At 42.3% G+C, this 18717-nt stretch overlaps 1 protein-coding gene across 5 annotated transcripts in view; it reads right to left on the bottom strand.

The window, feature by feature from the left end:
• Positions 1–18581, bottom strand: part of LOC115106849 (ubiquitin carboxyl-terminal hydrolase 15-like) — a 37291-nt gene extending 18710 nt beyond the window's left edge. Inside the window, exons 1-7 of one of the 5 annotated variants that reach the window (XM_029629996.2) lie at positions 18476–18581; positions 17464–17594; positions 16791–16921; positions 14624–14750; positions 12780–12925; positions 4316–4377; positions 2871–2960 (exon numbers count right to left, since the gene is read on the bottom strand). In XM_029629996.2, the coding sequence (XP_029485856.1) occupies positions 2871–2960; positions 4316–4377; positions 12780–12925; positions 14624–14750; positions 16791–16921; positions 17464–17594; positions 18476–18564 (776 nt within the window). In that variant the 5' untranslated portion in view covers positions 18565–18581. Of the gene's footprint in view, positions 1–2870; positions 2961–4315; positions 4391–12779; positions 12926–14623; positions 14751–15657; positions 15729–16790; positions 16922–17463; positions 17595–18475 lie in introns of those variants that run through there. The other 4 variants (XM_065008123.1, XM_029629998.2, XM_065008124.1 and 1 more) reach the window with 4 other exon arrangements.
• Positions 18582–18717: the final 136 nt, after the last annotated feature.

The raw sequence follows: 18717 nt of genomic DNA, 5'->3' as shown, positions 1-18717 counted from the left end.
AGAGCTCGTTCATCAGACAGTCACTGCTCCCCAAAGATTTGCCATTGCCTGAACTTAGCCTCTACCCAGGCTTTCAACATCTTTTGTCAAAATCCATAGTTTCATTCGATTTCGTGCCACAGCCCAAATTATGTTTTAGCGGATGTTTAAAATGCTTATTTATTTGTTATTTTACTTTTTGGGGGTGTGGCTAATGCGGGCGATAGATTCATATATCAATGTTCTATGGATAATCACGATAGGACAAAGGTTGTTGTCGCCCAACCCTAGCGCCCAATAATTACTCTAAACCTGTGGACAGTCAGCACATCTTAAAGACAACACTTTGCATATAGCCTCAACCCTAAAGCCTTGAGGTACAGCAAAAGGACTTGCAACAGCAATAACAGTCAGACCTCTGGGAGTAGGGCGACGCTGCGTCCCATTGATCAAGGGGTGGTGTAGCAGCACCACCAGTAATACCACCACCGGCCCCAGCAGTAGAAGTGTTAGCATTAGCAGCCTGTTCACAGCTCAGCACTCTCTCCACCACCACCCTGCTCCTGCCTAAATCTGTCAAGGCGTTCGTCCTCAGCTCTGTCCTCAGCTCTGTCCTCAGCTCTGTCCTCAGCTCTGTCCTCAGCTCTGTCCTCAGCTCTGTCCTCAGCTCTGTCCTCAGGCACCACCAGCAGCACAGGAGCATCTCATCTCAAACGCTTTAACCATCAGACACCGGCCTCACAAAATCCATCTCCATAACGCGGCCCTAGTCCGGGGCTTAGTTCGATCCAGTCCTAATCCGATCCCAAAGTCCAGTTGTAGCTCAGCTCACTCCTTGCCCAGGCCTTGGTCCCAGAGCTAAATCCCAGTTCAGTTCAGACACGCAGCAGAGAGGCACAGTAAAGCGAGGCCCGTCCCGAGCACAACACAGTCAAACACAGCTAACGAAAAAAAAACCTCCCTCCTCCTCCGTCAGTGTTCAAGTTTTGCAGTGCCTCTTCTCACTCGCTCTCCGAGCCCCGCTATGTGACAGTGTCAATCCCTGCCCTGCCCTCTAGCATGCCCCTGCCCTGACGTGTGCTCTGCCTTGCTGCTACCAAAGGACAGCCTATTTATAGCAGCAGCTAGCTAAGCTACGACGATGGTCAAGAATCCGCTTCAGGAAGTAGAGGTACACAGATGGAGAGAGAGAGCGGGGGGGGGGCGAGAGTGGTGAAGGGAGAGGGGAGACAAGATAGAGGTGGAGTACAGAGTGGTACAGGAGGAGAGATGTAGGGAGAAAGAGAGGAAGGGGTACAGGAGAGAGACAGATGGGTAAAGGAAAGAAAGGGGATGTTCCTATCAAGATAGAGTGATGAGAGCTCAAGAAAAGGGAGGGTAAATAGCAGGGGGGGGGGGTGACAGAGGGGGCCTGACAGCAGAGAATTCCTGCTGAGGCTGAAGAATGCATTGTGGCCAAATACAGGTACTTTCTCTAGTAGCTAGCTAGCTTCTTTAATATGCAATTAGGTATTCATATAACTGGGTCTCCTTAAGAATCTACTGTAGCCTGAGTAGAGAGCATAGCTGGAGGAGGATGTGAGGAGAATAATTAAGTAGGCATCTGTGTCACAACACACACAGAGAGCGAGAGAGAGCGAGAGGAGGTGGAAGGGGGAGAGTGCAGATGAAATGCATTCTGAAGGTCACACAGGGACTGCAGAACATGCAGCACAATAAGCTCAGAGAGAGGAAGAAGAGGGAATGCATAGAAAATGCGAACGAAAGGACTCACTGTACACAGGGAGTCTAGGGACAGTGGCTCAGAACATATGCATCTTGTCCCACCCTATCCACAATCAAACAGTCAAAGACAAAAGACGCATCCTAGCATACTTAATCCTGGTTTGAAACATCCCAGATTAAAATAGCACCCTATCCATTATTCAATCCCAGAGCGGACCAAGCTGGCGCTGTACAGTGAGGAGTGGGTTGACAGGAAGGGGATCTGCAGGGAGATCCTATTCCCACATCGCCACCATGGAGTCCACAGAAACAAGAACACAATATGGAAATAAATCTACCATTAGTGTACAATGGTGAAAACAGTGACGTGCTCGAACCGTAAGTGTGCTACATACATACACTTCTCAGTAGTGTGCCCGTATTTCTCAGATGCCGGGTAAAATAAAATTGCACATAGCCTATTTCCACACACAAGCCTTCAGTGAGAATAACCTACAGTGTTGAGTGACACTGATATTACACCCATTCCAGCATGCAATGGTTCACAACTACAGTGGAAAATAAAACATTCCTCTACTATTAGGCTATTGTTCAACTACTGAACAGTGACAACACAATCCACACCCACAGCAGTGGTGTCCAACCAAGGTCTCAGAGTTTCTGGGTTGCATGAGGCTCACACGAGCTATTGATTCTCACTCGAAGCACCCACACAAAATTACTCTTCTTCAATCAAGTTAATTGACATTGAAATGTCAATTAAGCCATAATTCCGTCAATAGATAATGACTTAATCTGAGATGACATCCAAATACAGTTTACTACACAGAAGCTCTTTAGACCCATGATAGAATACACTGCTGTGAAAACAGATAAAAACCATAAACCATGCAGGCAACTGCAAATCCCCACATAACCACCTCAAGCCTTAACCCAGAGCCATAGATGTACGGAGTCCACAAACTATCCTTCATATTGGCACCAAACATTCCATTAAATCAATAACATTCTAATTTGTACTCTTTGCCTAGATAGAACCTTTGGCACCAAGATCGCTGATGTTCAAAACTCGACATCTTCAGAGTTTGCTGAATTCCGTAATGTCTCTATGTGCCCCAGCCCAGTCAGTCAATTAGACAACCCTCTCTATGCTCAATAGTCCTTACTTCCTGCTGTTGAAGCTGCTGTTATGATTGTTTGTGAGAGATGAAGGGGAGATCTTTGGCAAAGCAGAAAGATTGGAAGTACCAGATGACCTTCAAAAGATAAAGAAAATCATGAGTTAGAAAGAAAGGATAAAGGCTCTCAAAGAAGAGGATTTTGAGAGATGGAGGGTTCATTCAAAAAGTATGGAAATAGGTTAAACCAGGGGTTTTCAAACTCGGGTCCAGGTACTGCAGGGCGTCTGCCATTTCTATCAATATCACAAGCTGCAACAGAATATCATCGTGGATACAATGCGTCTCTGCGTCCAGTATGAAGTTAGTTTAATGGTAGTTTCACGAGCTAATGCTAACTAGCGTTAGCCCAATGACTAAGTCTGCAGGAACAGTTAGCATGCTAACTGTTCCTCAAATATTGGGGAAGTAGATAAAGGGCTTCATTGCCAAAATCGCCAACTATCCCTTTAAAATTTAGGAAATTATAGTAATTGGAGCTGATCACAGGGTTTGCTCTATATAGGAAATTCTTAGGCGGGCCATCCAAGCAGTAATTTTAGGGATGGAAAAAGTTGTATCAACTTAAATGACCAAACCCAGATAAAAATCATGCATAAAAGATATTGAACTATGATTTAATAATAGCAACTTTGAGAACTAACAAAGAAAGCTAGAGTTTGGGAGATCGAAAACTCCAAAAACCGGGCATTCAATGCACATGCCCATTGATTTTGTTATGTTTGAGCAGAAGAACAATACATTAGCCATTGGAAAATGCATAAAACTGCAAGAAATATGCTATAAAAAAGCTAAATTGTCTCTCAGCTCCATGCCAAACCATGTATGTAGAATTTCTGGAAATTTGATGAAAAACTGCTAAATTCTCTCAGCTCAATAGAAAAATGTGTAGAATTGCTTTGAAACATCAACACTTTCTCTATGCCGCCAAGACGCCTTTCTAGCTAATAGACCGTTAGATCTAACCCTTCCAATGAACTGTGGGGAGGTCAAAATAATTAAACTGTTTACCAAATCTATTAATTTTAAAAAGTCTACCTGCCATTATCATTCACCTGAGACAAGACATAACGTATTATGGGGGTCCCTATGTCAGTTTGCCTGGGCGAGGTCCCTGGGCAAGAAAAGTTTGAAAACCCCTGAGTTAAACGATAAGAGATATGTCAGCAACTAAAGCCAAGCAAATATATGATAGGGAGTTGAAATTCAAAGACGAAAGACTGCAGGAAAATAGCAGCAAAAATAATCATAAGGGTCTGCTGGGTTGAACAAAAATGTATACATTGAACGAATAAAACAAACTTCGCAGAATAAACTAGCATAAAGAAAACTCAGCCTCAGAGGAACCAATGTCTTTCAATCCCCAGGCCAAGTGAGAGTAATTCCTAATTGGAAGTCAATGGAAGGTCATGGACCCAGCCAGACACACTCACTTAGGTGCAGAGGAACCTCTAGGCCACGATCCATCCTCATTCTTCTGCTCTATTACCAGGACCTGCATGGATATCAGAAATAGAAACATAATACACATATAAATATATGGAAACATAATACATATGTTAAACTTTCTTCGCCAGATTGGCCTACAATACCATAAATGTAGTACTATGGCAACACTCGTCTTGTAGTATTTCCAAATCTGTTTTACAATTGCATCTACTTACAGTAGGGTAAGTATGGGCAATACGATATGGGCAAAACAAACAAAGCTATTTGACCAAATATTGCCATTTTACTTTGTGAACTGTTGGAATCATAGAAATAATGATTTTATGTCAAGAAGCAAAGTGGAAAGCAACATTTCTCTTGTTTGGAACAATCTGTTCACTGCATTTGACCTAATAGAACAGCATGCAAACTTATTGTGAATCTACCAGCGAGGAGGAGGAACTGTGCTGCTTGAGTGACAGGGGGCGAGGCTTGGTGTGTGTGGTAGAGGTCTTCACGAGTCCAAAAAGTTGGACCCATTACGAAAATTAAAAAATAAATATATATTTATATTTTTAAATCAGCTCTATTGTCACACCCTGAGGCTCTATGACTGTAGTCTATTGCCACTTTCATGACTTATGATTGGCCAACAACAAGCTACAAGCTCCACTCTTGAAACGCAAGTGCAGCAGCATAAATTATGAAATGTCTCTTGCTCTCCCTACTGCAGCATTCACATTTGGATCTGTACAGTCCCTTCAGACAAGTCGGTTAAAATTACACATGCCTGAGACCCGTGACACTTATCAGACCCGACCTAGACCCGTAACATTATCTAGCTTGGGTCTGGATACGGTCTCAGGTATTCGGGTACAGGTGGATCCGTGAAGATCTCTAATGTGTGGGAAGTAGTCGGAAGGGTAGAGAGGGATAGAGACAGAGTACAATGTAAAAACAGACATAACACAAGGCTGAGAGGCATTTCAGAATATTTGCATGCAATATGGATTTCTTGCGATTTCTATGTGAACTTGATTGTGCTGCAGCTCGATTGTGCAACTGCATCTAGTAAAAAGTAGTAATTTCCCAATCTCATAATACAGGGGAAAAGGGAGATGAATCATATCCCTAAGTATCCCTTTGCCTCTTAGTTGGCTTTGTCGTGGGCAGACTGAAAAGCCCAAGTGGGGGCCTGGGCAGTGTCCAAAATGGAACCTTATTCCATATTTAGTGCACTACGTTTGACCAGGCCCCAAAGGGCCCACATGGTGGAAAATGTAGGTGGGGAAAAATAAAAATGGCACAGCACAGAGTCCAGAGAAACAGTTGCTTTCAAACTAGGAAAGGGAAATCCTTAATCGACATCCACGTCTCTGGTGCCCGAGGAACAGTGGGTTAACTGCCTTGCTCAGGGTCAGAACGACAGATTTTTTACCTTGTGGCTAATTGAGCAAAGACAGCAATTCTGCTCATAGATTATGCATATATGAACTGCACATTGACACAGTCGGCCCAAAGTGGGAGGTTTAAGAAAGCCTTAGTAGTCGCCAAAGTTCCGGAGCATGTTTCAGTGAAATGTATTTCTTGCAACTTTCTCAATACATAACTGCATGGGCCTACCACTTTGTGTTGCTAGTTAGCGATGCCGAAACAGTCATTTATAAAGGCTTTCCCATAAAACTTTCCAAATTAAATATTAAACTGCAAAGCATACCTGGCAAAATGATGATATCAATATGATTTGTATCTTTTGTCTCGTAAACTCTGCTATCGCCATAGAGAAACACCACCTGCCAAACACCAGTGTCTTGACATGCACAACTGAAATTAAAAAGCAACTACACACCAAAATGTTTTACTTTCTTTCCCAGACCTCAAAAGATGTGATTTAAGCATTGTTGTGGACAAACAAAATTGGATGTTCTATTAAGTGTGATTTTGAGAAAAAAAATAAAAAAAATAAAGGGGAAAACAAGGCCGATAATAGTTTTTGGGTGCTATATGCCAAATGTATTGGCTGGTAGATTTCCCCCAACTTTTTCTTCATGAAGATAGTTTATGAATATTGCCAAAAACAATGTTGTGGATCGTTCAAAATCCACTTACATTTGTTTACATCTTGTTCAGTCACGTAAGCTAGCTAACAACCTTGTTATTTTACTAGTATATCTAAACACTTGGGGGCACAGAAAAAACAGGGAAAAGGATAGCTTCATTAGAAGATAAATCATAGCAATTAATTAATGACTGATTTCATGCATGTCACCACTCAAACTTGCGGCTCTTAAAGAGACTGTTTAAAATGTGATGTAACTCATCTCAATAGGTCCTTCAAACTCAACCTCAATGCCAGTTTGACTGCAATTTTTCATTGTTCCTCTCTAATTAGGGACCGATTTAGATCTGGTCACCAGGTGGGTGCAATTAATTATCAGGTAGAAAAGAAACCATCAGGCTCCGTACCTCGTAGATTAAGAGTTTATACCCCGTCAATAGGTAGAGCTTTTACACAATGTAGAAGCCTAATATTCCAAAAATGACTATAATTTCAATGGCAGGTTTTTGTATTAACATTCAAGTTTTTAAAAACCAATGTCTTTACACGGTCAAATATTAGTTAGAGCACAGCATGTGCTTCAGGTTGTCATGAAGTTGGCCTGTTGGGGGAGGTTTATGACCCCCATAAATACCTTTCCCCTTTTCTCTCTCTCTACTCTATAGAGTTGACTCTTGTAAAGCCTTTGTAACAGAGTCTGGTAACATCGAAAGGTAGGAAACGGAACCATATTTCGGTAATCCAACCAGTTGAAAATATGCGTTGGTACTTAATGAATATGATCTCAGATCAGTTGTTGTCTGAGACATTACTACTAATGACAGGATGACAAACTATCTTGGAAAGTCGACACATTCTAGTTATCAGATTCACGTGGAATTGTTGTGCAATTTAAACGTATTTGTGAAAAGATTAAATGTAATTTTAGCCCCGCCCAAGTGAACAGACTTTGGTTGTAAACTATTTAACACGCCCTTCTTTCACCACTATATAAACCCGTTGATGAAAATTCAGCTTTCTGTACCGAGGACGACGGTCATACGTTAATATCTGAGCCCTTTAAACCTAACGAAATTAGCATCATGTTCAATGTGAAGGTGACGATCAACACGCTTAAAGGATGAATTTCAACTATACCAGCCAGAATATAGCACAAGCTTAAAAGTATGGCAACTTGGTATGAACTTTGAACACTCCAGAAGTGATACCTCCTAGCCGTTGAGTTACCAGCAGCCGCTGTAAACGTGGGCTAGGAAAGGACGGACGACGTACCAGTCTAACACACACACAACGATACTACAACGTATTCAGTTTACCACCAGAGACAGGACAAGAGATCCCTGCTGGGCAACCCGGCCTTCCATCTACGACCAACCTACTGAAGCGCAGCTCAAGAGTAAATATTTATTGCATTTTCCAAATGGGTGGTTATTTAGAATACATAAGATTCTGTATTTACAATAGCATCCCGTTGTTACTCGGTCTTCTTGCTCTTTCATTCAAAACCCAACCCCCTTTCTTTGTGTAACCAGCCGTCATATCTGTTCCGTCCAGTAGAGACATTTTCCTTTATGACATAATTTGTAATCAATGTATGATCATTTAGGTATTTAGTAAATAAGTTATTAAATCAAATTTTGTATTGCCGATTCAACTTGTTAGCCAGGGTTCGTGAAGATAACCAAAATTGTACAACTTTCAGATGAGACTGAATAAAGTGACGATTAAATATTGACTGCTACTGATGTAAAAGATTACTAGGTCTATATGAGTTTATTCGGAAGATAACAGCTCTATAAACATTATTTCGTGGTGCCCCGACATTCTAGTTAATTACATTTACCTGATTAGCTTAATCAGGTAATATTAATTACAGAGAAATTATTTTATAGAATAGCATGTCATATCACTTAGCCAAAAACACAAGGTAATCAATTTTATGTTTTACTCTTAACATTAAGTTGGAGGCACTAGTACTATCAATAACATTTTAATTTAGAGTCCTGAGTGCACTATGTAGGGAACCGGGTGCCATTTGGGACACACTCCTGTATATCCTCTAGAGCAGCTGTTACCATCGAGTGGAATGTCCCTCCAGTGACCCATTGCCCAGTTGTCTAGATTAATCCCTGCTTGTAAATGGATGTTTAGGCCTAGGCTACTTCTGGTAAACTCCCCCAGGTGGGGGGAAAGGACACTTGCAACTTCGCTGTTCTTTGGAGCCAGACACTTAAGATGTGTATAATAAGACGTGTAGGCTATATGTACAGTTGAAGTCAGACGTTTACATACACTTAGGTTGGAGTCATTAAAACTCGTTCTTCAACCACTCCACAAATTTCGTTAACAAACTATAGTTTTGGCAAGTCGATTAGGACATCTACTTTGTGCATGACAAGTAGGTTTTCCAACAATTGTTTACAGAGAGATTATTTCACTGTATCACAATTCCAGTGGGTCACAAGTTTACATACACTAAGTTGACTGTGCCTACATACACTAAGTTGACTGTGCCTTTAAACAGCTTGGAAAATGCCAGAAAATGATGTTATGGCTTTAGAAGCTTCAGAAAGGCTAATTGACATACCTCCAATTGACTCGAATTATACCTGTGGATGTATTTCAGGGCCTACCTTCAAACTCAGTGCCTCTTTGCTTGATATCTTGAGAAAATCAAGAGAAAAATCTGCCAAAACCTCCTTGGGAGCAATTTCCAAAAGCCTGAGAGGTACCACGTTCCTCTGTACAAACAATAGTACGCAAGTATAAAGACCGCGGGACCACGCAGCCGTCATACCGCTCAGGAAGGAGACGCGTTCTGTCTCCTAGAGATGAAAATACTTTGGTGCGAAAAGTGCAATCAATCCCAGAACAACAGCAAAGGACCTTGTGAAGATGCTGGAGGAAACAGTTACAAAAGTATCGATATCCACAGTAAAAAGAGTCCTATATCGATATAACCTGAAAGGTCGCTCAGCAAGGAAGACGCCACTGCTCCAAAACCGCCATACAAAACTCAGACTAGGGTTTGCAACTGCACATTGGGACAAAGATGGTACTTTTTGGAGAAATGTCCTCAGGTTTGATTAAATAAAAGTATAACCTTTTGGCCATAATGACCATCCTTATGTTTGGAGGAAAGAGGGGGAGGCTTGTAAGCCGAAGAACACCATCCCAACCGTGAAGCACGGGGGTGGCAGTATCATGTTGTGGGGGTGCTTTGCTGCAGGAGGGACTGGTGCACTTCACAAAATAGATAGCATCATGAGAAATGAAAATTACGTGGATATTTTGAAGCAACATCTCAAGATATCAATCAGCAAGGTAAAGCTTGGTCGCAAATGTGTCTTCCAAACAGACAATGAACCCAAGCGTTCCACAAAGTTGTGACAAAATGGCTTAAGGACAACAAAGTCAAGGTATTGGAGTGGCCATCACAAAGCCCTGACCTCAATCCTATAGAAAACTTGTGGCCAGAACTGAAAAAGGCGTGTGATGGCAAGGAGGCCAACAAACCGGACTCAATTACACCAGCTCTGTCAGGAGGAATAAGCCAAAATTCACCCAACTTATTGTGGGAAGATTGTGGAAGGCTACCTGAAACATTTGACCCAAGTTAAATAATTTCAAGGCAATGCTGCCAAATACTAATTGAGTGTACGGAAACTTCTGACCCACTGGGAATGCGATGAAAGAAATAAAAGCTGAAATAAATCACTCTCCACTATTATTCTGACATTTCACATTCTTAAAATTAAAGTGGTGATCCTAACTGACCTAAGACGGGGAATATTTACTAGGATTAAATGTCAGGAATTGTGAAAAACAGAGTTTAAATGTATTTGGCTAAGGTGTATGTAAACTTGAGGTACTTTATTATAATTACAGTGGATACTACACTGAACTAAAACAATAACTCATCATGTGAAGCGTTGGTCCCATGTTTCATGAGCTGAAATAAAAGATCCCAGAAATGTTCCATACATACAAAAAGTGTATTTCTCCCAAATTTTGTGCACACGTTTATTTACATCCCTTTTAGTAAGCATTTCTCCTTTGCCAAGATAATCCACCACCTGAGAGGCGTGACATATCAAGAAGCTAATTAAACAGCATTATCATTACACTGGTACACGGTGTTAAGATGTCACCGAAGAGGATTGCTGACGTTTTACATACTTCTAACCAACTGTGCTATTTTGTTAGTTTTCTTGCGTTGTTTAACTTATTTTGTACATAATGTGGCTGCTACTGTCTCTTATGACCGAAAATAACTTCTTGACATCAGAACAGCGACTACTCACCCAAAAACTGGAAAACCTTTTTCCTTTAATGTGTCTGACGAGAAGGATATACTGCTTTCCCGGGAACAAGCCCAAAACCCCGTCATTTGCGTGAAGCCGGAGGAAAAGGGGGCAGAGGTCGGGCTGCCTTATGAGAATTCGTAGGCGAGCAAGTAAACTCCCACTGCCATCCGTTCTTTTGGCTAACGTGCAATCATTGGAAAATAAAATGTATGACCTAGAATTAAGATTATCCTACCAACAGGACATTAAAAACTAATATCTTATGTTTCACCAAGTCGTGACTGAACGGCGACACGGATAATATAAAGCTGGTGGGATTTTCCATGATTCGGCAGAACAGAGAAGCTACGTCTGATAAGACGAGGGGTGGGGTTGTGTGTCCATTTGTCAATAACAGCTAGTGTGCGATGTCTAATATAAAGTAGTCTCAAGGTATTGCTCACCTGAGGTAGAGTACCCTATGATAAGCTGTAGACAACACCATCTATCAAGAGAGATCTCAACTATATTATTCCTAGCCGTCTATTTACCATCATAAACCAATGGTTAAACTAAGACCGCACTCAACCAACTCTATAAGGCCATAAACAAACAAGAAAATGCTCATCCAGACCACCTTTAATCCACACACAGATGCATACAAACCACTCCACCATCCATTTGGCAAATCTGACCATAATACTATCCTTCTGATTTCTTCTTACAAGCAAAAACTAAAGCAGGAAGTACCAGTGACTCGCTCAATACGGAAGTGGTGTCTATGCTACTGGACTGTTTTGCTCTCACAGACTGGAATGTTCCGGGATTCATCCAATGACATTGAGAACTATACCACCTCAGTCACCGGCTTCATCAACAAGTGCATCGAAGACGTTGTCCCCAGTGACTGTACGTACATATCCCAACCAGAAGCTATGGATTATAAGCAACAACTGCATAGAGCTAAAGGCTAGAACTGCCGCTTTCAAGGAGTAGGACACTAATCCAGACGCTTATATAGGCTGTCTCACTGTTGTGTCGTCAACAAACGTAATGGTGTTGGAGTCGTGCTTGGCCAGGCAGTCGTGGGTAAACAGGGAGTACAGGAATTAACAAAGCACACATCCCTGAGGGACCCCGTGTTGAGGATCAGCGTGGCAGATGTGTTGTTGCCTAACCTTACCACCTGGGAGCAGCCCGTCAGGAAGTCTGGTATCCAGCTCCTTGATTTAGGCAGACCTATTCTTTAGCTCGGTGAGGATGTTGCCTGTAATCCATGGCTTCTGGTTGCAATATGTACGCACGTCGGGACTAAGTTGATGCACTTATTGATGAAGCTGGTGACTGAGGTGGTATACTCCTCAATGCCATTGGATGAATCCCAGAACATATTCCAGTCTGTGCTAGCAAAACAGTCGTGAAGCGTGGCATCCGTGTAATTTGACCACTTCCGTATTGAGCGAGTCACTGGTACTTCTTGCTTTAGTTTTTGCTTGCAAGCTGTTCTGTCCTGCCAATGCATGGAAAACCCTGACAATTGTATATTATCTGTGTCATCGTTCAGCCACGTCTCAGTTAAACATAAGATATTCGTTTTTAATGTCCTGTCGGTAGGATAGTCTCGAACGGAATTTATCCAGTTTATTCTACAGTGATGGCATGTTGGCTAATAGAATGGATGGTAGAGGAAGGTTACCTACTCGCCGAAGAAATTTTCACAAGGCACCCTGATCTCCTTCACCTGTATTTCCTTATCTTCAGGCGAATTACAGGGATTTCGGCCTTGTCTGAGAGAAAAATTATATCCTCATTAAAGAAAAAATCTTTGTCCAGTTCGAGGTGAATATTCGCTGTTCTGATATCCAGAAGCTCTTTTCGGTCATAAGAGACAGTAGCATCTACATTATGCGAAACCCCCCCCCCCACAAAATAGCACAATTGGTTCGGAGCCTGTAAAACGGCAGTCATCCCCTCCAGCGCCATTCCTAGTAACAAGAGCATAGAGAACTTCCTTGTCAGTTTGCATGGTGTGGAATAATCTAGATCCTATATAACTGGTGCGATGACAGGACAGGAAGTAGAGACAATGTATAAATAGCCTGATATCCAAGGGTTATTTCATACCTGTCCTTGGTAGAGTCCTGCGTCCTGTATAGTGCTGTCCGGTTTGTTCAGAGGCTCAAACGTGTTGCTCATGTACTTGTTCCACAACCTGGTCTCTTTCTCGTCTGGGATACTGAACAGTTTACGCATCTCCTTCTCAATGGTGTCTGCATGACAGGAGGTTATAGAACAAAGGTAACAAATAAGCAACATGCCATATACATTGAGTATACAAAACATGTAGGTGACAAATTGAAAAAATTACACACATGCACCTGCATACTTAGGGCAGAGAATAATTGGGTGTATAAATCTCTCATGCTCTGATAAATTGACAGCAGATTAATTCATTACTTTATAGTAACACTCCCTGCCCATGTAATTGCAGATTACTTGTGTGTGCTTTAGGGAGCAGAGTTTTGGCAGTTATTTTGGGAGCGCATCATTTTGCAGTAGTCAAAAGCAAAGTCAGTGGCCTCCCGGGTGGCGCAGTGGTTAAGGGCGCTGTACTGCAGTGCCAGCTGTGCCACCAGAGACTCTGGGTTCGCGCCCAGGCTCTGTCGTAACTGGACGCGACCGGGAGGTCCGTGGGGCGAAGCACAATTGGCCTAGCGTCGTCCAGGTTAGGGAGGGGTTGGCCGGTAGGGATATGTCTCATCGCGCACCAGTGACTCCTGTGGCGGGCCGGGCGCAGTGCGCAGTAGTCACTGTTTTGTTTGTCAACCTCTTATGAACACTGACTTTGCTTTTAAAAAATATATATATTTTACCCCGTTTTCTCCCCAATTTTGTGGTATCCAATAGCTACTATCTTGTCTCATCGCTACAACTCCCGTACGGGCTTGGGAGAGACGAAAGTTCAGTAGTTTGAAAGTCATGCGTCCTCCGATACACAATCCAACCAAGCTGCACTGCTTCTTAACACAGCGCGCATCCAACCCGGAAGCCAGCCGCACCAATGTGTCGGAGGAAACACCCTTGTGATTTCACTGTTTAAATTGACCATTAAAAGGCTGGCAATGCATCCGATTTTCATAAACTTAAAATATGTTTGTATTATCAGTGAAATAACTAAGAGCAATGGTGCAAGGGAACCAAAGTAAACAACCAACAAGTCAAATGAAGAACATGTCAGGATATGAATGTAAAATCCTAATATCACGAAGAAAATGAGTGGAATTGATCCACAAAGAGGAAAATGGAGAGCATTTTAAAACAAATATATTACTTATTAATTCTCTGTCAGGTAGAAGAGAAGTTCTCCTGTGCAATCACCGTGACTGGTGCTAATGGATGGGAATGATCGATTCATTCATTCTCTGGCCGAGAAAAGTGGACAGCTGCTACATTTGTCAGGTTAACTGTACAATGAAAATAATGGTCATACCAATGCTTACTAGGTTTACACCAATATAAAATGGTACTCTATAGCTCAGTTGGTAGAGTATGGCGCTTGGTAGAGCATGGGTTTGATTCCCAGGACTACCCATACGTACACGCATGACTAGAAGTCACTGTAGATAAAAGTGTAGGCTAATACTTATAATACTATTATTATAAGCATTTCAGTGCTTGAGGCATCACTACAGTCCCTGGTTCGATTCCAGGCTGTATTACAACCGGCCGTGATATGGGAGTCCCATATGGTGGCGCACAATTGGCCCAGCGTCATCCGGGTTTGGCCGTCATTGTAAATAAGAATTTGTTCTTAACTGACTTGGCTAGTTAAATAAAAAGGTACAAATAAAAACGGGGTAGAAAACGTGTGGAAATAATCAATGAGGAAAAGAGATGAGAGTTTCTTCTAAATAAAGATACTATCTGCTCCATTCAATCTGTTAAGGAGAATAACAGTGTCTGCCTACCTATCGTGTCCGCTTTGCTGAAGCGTCTGGTGACCACGTTGTCCATGTTGCGGTCTTCACACAGCTTCAGTTCTGTGAGGTACACCTCCACCTTGCAGTGCTTCACAAACATACCCTGTTCTACCACCTGTCGAAATGTCAATAGAGTGTGTCTTACATCATGACAGATGGCAAAAGAAAACTCATTAACAAATATGATTGTTTTTCAAATTAAACACTTGACAATGTTAAAGTTCTCTTACATGACAGATGGCATGAGAAGAAAATAGTTATCACTCAGTTACAATTTTGGCAATTAAACTCATTACATTGTGAATTTTGATCTAATCATTTGTTGTACATGTTGTACACAAATTAAGAATTTGGCTACCCAGTTAATAGGACTATCCACACACTGAAAGCATTGTAAGTGTATAAACTATAGGCTACACTTTCTAACTCCGTTGATAGGAGCGTATGACGGAGAATCTTAATATAGCCCCAGAGTGTAGACATAGCTGAAGGGTCCATTCCTATTCATTTCACACAGCCCCTCCACTGGTGGCTGGCCCCACACCGTAGGGTACAGACCCGCCCTAACCCCAGGCAATGAGATCAGCTGTAGGCATGGATCAGATTCACCCACCAGACATCACCCACCGCCCTTCTTATAAAATTAATGCCCGGCAATGGCATGCTAACACAGAAATAAAAGGCAAGTTAAGTCCCACAGTAACAAACTGACAGAACAGCCAATTTCGAAAACAGCTATGCTAAGAACCAACCCCGATCCACCCCGCCCTCTCGCTTTCTGCTTAGGCTCTCTCCCTTGTTCGCTCTTCCTTCGCTCTTAAAAAGCCTCTACCGCTCTCTCGGTTTGACCTCAGGCAGCATTCCGCTATTTGGAAAAACAAGGATACTCTAGAATCACTCCCCAGGTGATAGGTTCTCTACGTTGAAGCTGAGTGGAACCGCAATAGGAGAACCCGGAAAATCAATTCCAACAGTCTGACAACACGGTAAAAGAACCCCCAAAAGTGAGAAAGAAAGAAAACCTCCTGCATGTTGTGTCTCGAAGCTCGCTCCATGTTGCGGTGTTTCAGTCATCCAGAGCACTCTCTGAAAATAGAAACGGCCAGGGCCACTCGATACCCCCCGCAACATACATGGCAAAAAGGGGAGGATCAATGGGGAGAGAAAAATAAAGCACTGCAGCAGCCATGATGCCATGACTGGCTAGATTTGAAAATGCAGAAAGCCATGTCTGGGCTCACGGAAGTACAGTAGGCCCAGCTGGCAGTTAGCCGTTAGAAATAACCCTACGTTATCATAAACCCGTTGGTGTTTCCAGGAACACAATCCTTATGCGAGTTACTGGCTTATACTGTAGTCAGTTGTCAGAGTTAAACCAAAAGCACACTGAATAAAAAAGCAACTAAATAATATCAATGTAGCCTACTTCCACTTTAGAAAATCTGATCTTCTGTGGACAACATTGAATCAGTAAGCATCTGTACTAGGGACCACTTTAGGTTTAAAAACTAATCAAGTCCTTATACAGAATGTTAGTTTCGGTCCATGTATTACAAATAATAGCTAGCATATTTGGAATACCAGTAGCTAAATTGTATCAAAAACAGCCCAGCTGCGTTTCTCTTGAAGAAGACGGTGAGAGGCTAAACATTGAGATAACTTAAGCTTGAGATTCAGTTACTAGCTGGGAGGGACTTAATATCGATCTAGAAATCAAAGTTATCCTGGTATCCTTTTTCACAATCATCCCAATCTGACCTGAAGTATATTGATCAATCCAACCCTATAGAACACATGCGAGATTGACACAAATGGAAACTTCTCAATTACTCCTCACACCACAATAACCTCTTCGGCTACAAGTAGGTTATCGACAAACAGGCCAAACGGCGACCATTTAAATGTAATTGTGCACTGACCATATTATCTTATCTCATACTATTCACCACTTCACATAAAGTACCTGAGCCTTGTGCTCTGACTGAGCTTCTCGTTCATCTGACTACCGCTGATGCACTGGTGCTACGTACACTGTACCCAATCAGCTCTTATACCCATACAGTAAGTCTACATTACTTTGTTTATTTGACCACTTAAAAACAATGATATTGGACCACACCAGCCATAATTAGCCACTAATGTCACTCATCCTTACCTTGCGTGAGATAGGCTCTTGTCCCTCCATCAGTGGATACCAGCTCACTAGCTTATTCCAGCCTTCTGTTGGGATCAGGATGTAGTCCAGCTCATCAATGAGGTGCTCCTTGATGGCCAGAACATCCCCATCTACGAGAGAGAGAGAGAGCGAGACAACCGGGTCATGTTCATTAGGCAACAAACAAAAGAAAATGGACTGACACGGAAGGACTACCTGAACCTGAAATTATTAAAGGGAAACATTTTAGGACGATGTATGGCTAGGGTTATAATGGGGTTGTTCAATTGGGACAGCTTTAATGGTGGTAGCCTACTCATAATGGCAGTTTCTTATAGAATAAAACAAAGCAACAGATAGCTTTCTATAGACCAGAGAAAGGCTACCCTTGAACATTTTCATTGATGTTTAGAGTATATTATAGACCTACTTTTTCTGTCATACTTAGCCTACAGAAATTGCATGTATAACAGCCTTTAGTTTGATATATTAGGTAAGATACATCATGTTGATCACTCTAAACATCCTGTACTGCGCAAAACAGTGGTGGGTTCATCTGGACACACTGGGGATGAGTAAAAAGAGCATGTTATGAAGTCATCTTTTCCACTAATCTATCCAGAGATAGACAATAAATATTGCATCAAGGAGGACTGAGTGTGGTGCATCTTACCACTTGTAAGGAGCCCCGAGTTGTCCACTGGTCCAGGGTAGACATTCTGGTCTCCCATCTGATATTTGTCCCAGCTGTCAAAGCCCACATATTTCTTCCACTGTTTGAACCAGTGGCTGTCCACTAGGTACCTATGTAGAAAGAGCACCGATGATTTAGATTTGAGATCACGCTAGATTAGATCTAATGAGTTTGGGGTAGCAGATGGTATCTGATAAGTAAAAAATATTTTAAAAGTCTGTAGCTCCAAAGTACAGGCAGGTTACCCACTAACCAGCACAGCTGAGAGAAGGACCTCCAGTTACAAAAGTCTCTGTTTCTCATTCAGTTGATTTTTGTTCATTAGAACTCGAGACAAAGGGGTCATTTCAGAATGACCAGCAGCTGATCGGTTTTTAGTTTTAAAAAAATAACTTTCATTGACATTCATTTGGAGTAACGTTACACAATGTAAAGAATGTTACAATTACCATGAAACGGATGCTTGCTAACAGTGTGAGCGAGACAAACGTTAGCTAGTTGGGACACTTGATTGTCACTAAACATCAATTATGTCAGCAGCTAACTGTTTGATACTAGCACGTTTGTGAGTGTGTTAGTTGGCAAGCCAAGTCATTTTGACAGTTGCTTTTCATGACTCCTCCCTGACTTGCCAGATGAGCTCACGTCACGGGCAAACCACTTGAAATCAAGCTAGCCAGCTTTGAATCGCAAGATCATGAAACTGAAATCATTGGGAAAAGAAATGTATTTTACTAGCTACGTTGGTAACGTACCTATGTGTCTAGGCATTCCCATGTTTGAAAATAACTTGGTCAATAGAAACTGTGGAATGTGGCGAAGCCGCTGGCTAGCTTTAGCTGACAGAAGCTGACAGCTAACGTTAACTGGCAAGGTAACTGTCAACACGGCCTGTCACACCCGCTCTCCGCTGCTTTAGCACTTTGACAGCAACGGTAAGGTCAGCCAGCACCTTCCTAAGACCTTTAAAAAGTTACCAGCAAACTCTTACCAAGTATCTCCCTTTCGTAGCTGTGTTTTCAGCAGTGCTGCGACTTCTCCTCTCTGGGTATCCAGATCAGCCGCTCCTCCTTCCGCCATCTTTCCTTGGACATCACCCGCTGCATGATGGGATAGAGAAGCGTCTCACACGGGCGTAAAACAGCCCTTTTCAGCCAATCATCAACCCGAACTGGAACTGTGCCTAGTTGTCGGCGTGGATAGCGCTACTTCTAATGGTTCACAGCATGTGCC

This window comes from Oncorhynchus nerka, linkage group LG23 (genome assembly GCF_034236695.1).
Source record: "Oncorhynchus nerka isolate Pitt River linkage group LG23, Oner_Uvic_2.0, whole genome shotgun sequence".
NCBI lineage: Eukaryota > Metazoa > Chordata > Actinopteri > Salmoniformes > Salmonidae > Oncorhynchus > Oncorhynchus nerka.
The sequence above is the reverse complement of the archived record's forward strand: the minus strand, read 5'-3'. Positions and strand labels throughout refer to the sequence as shown.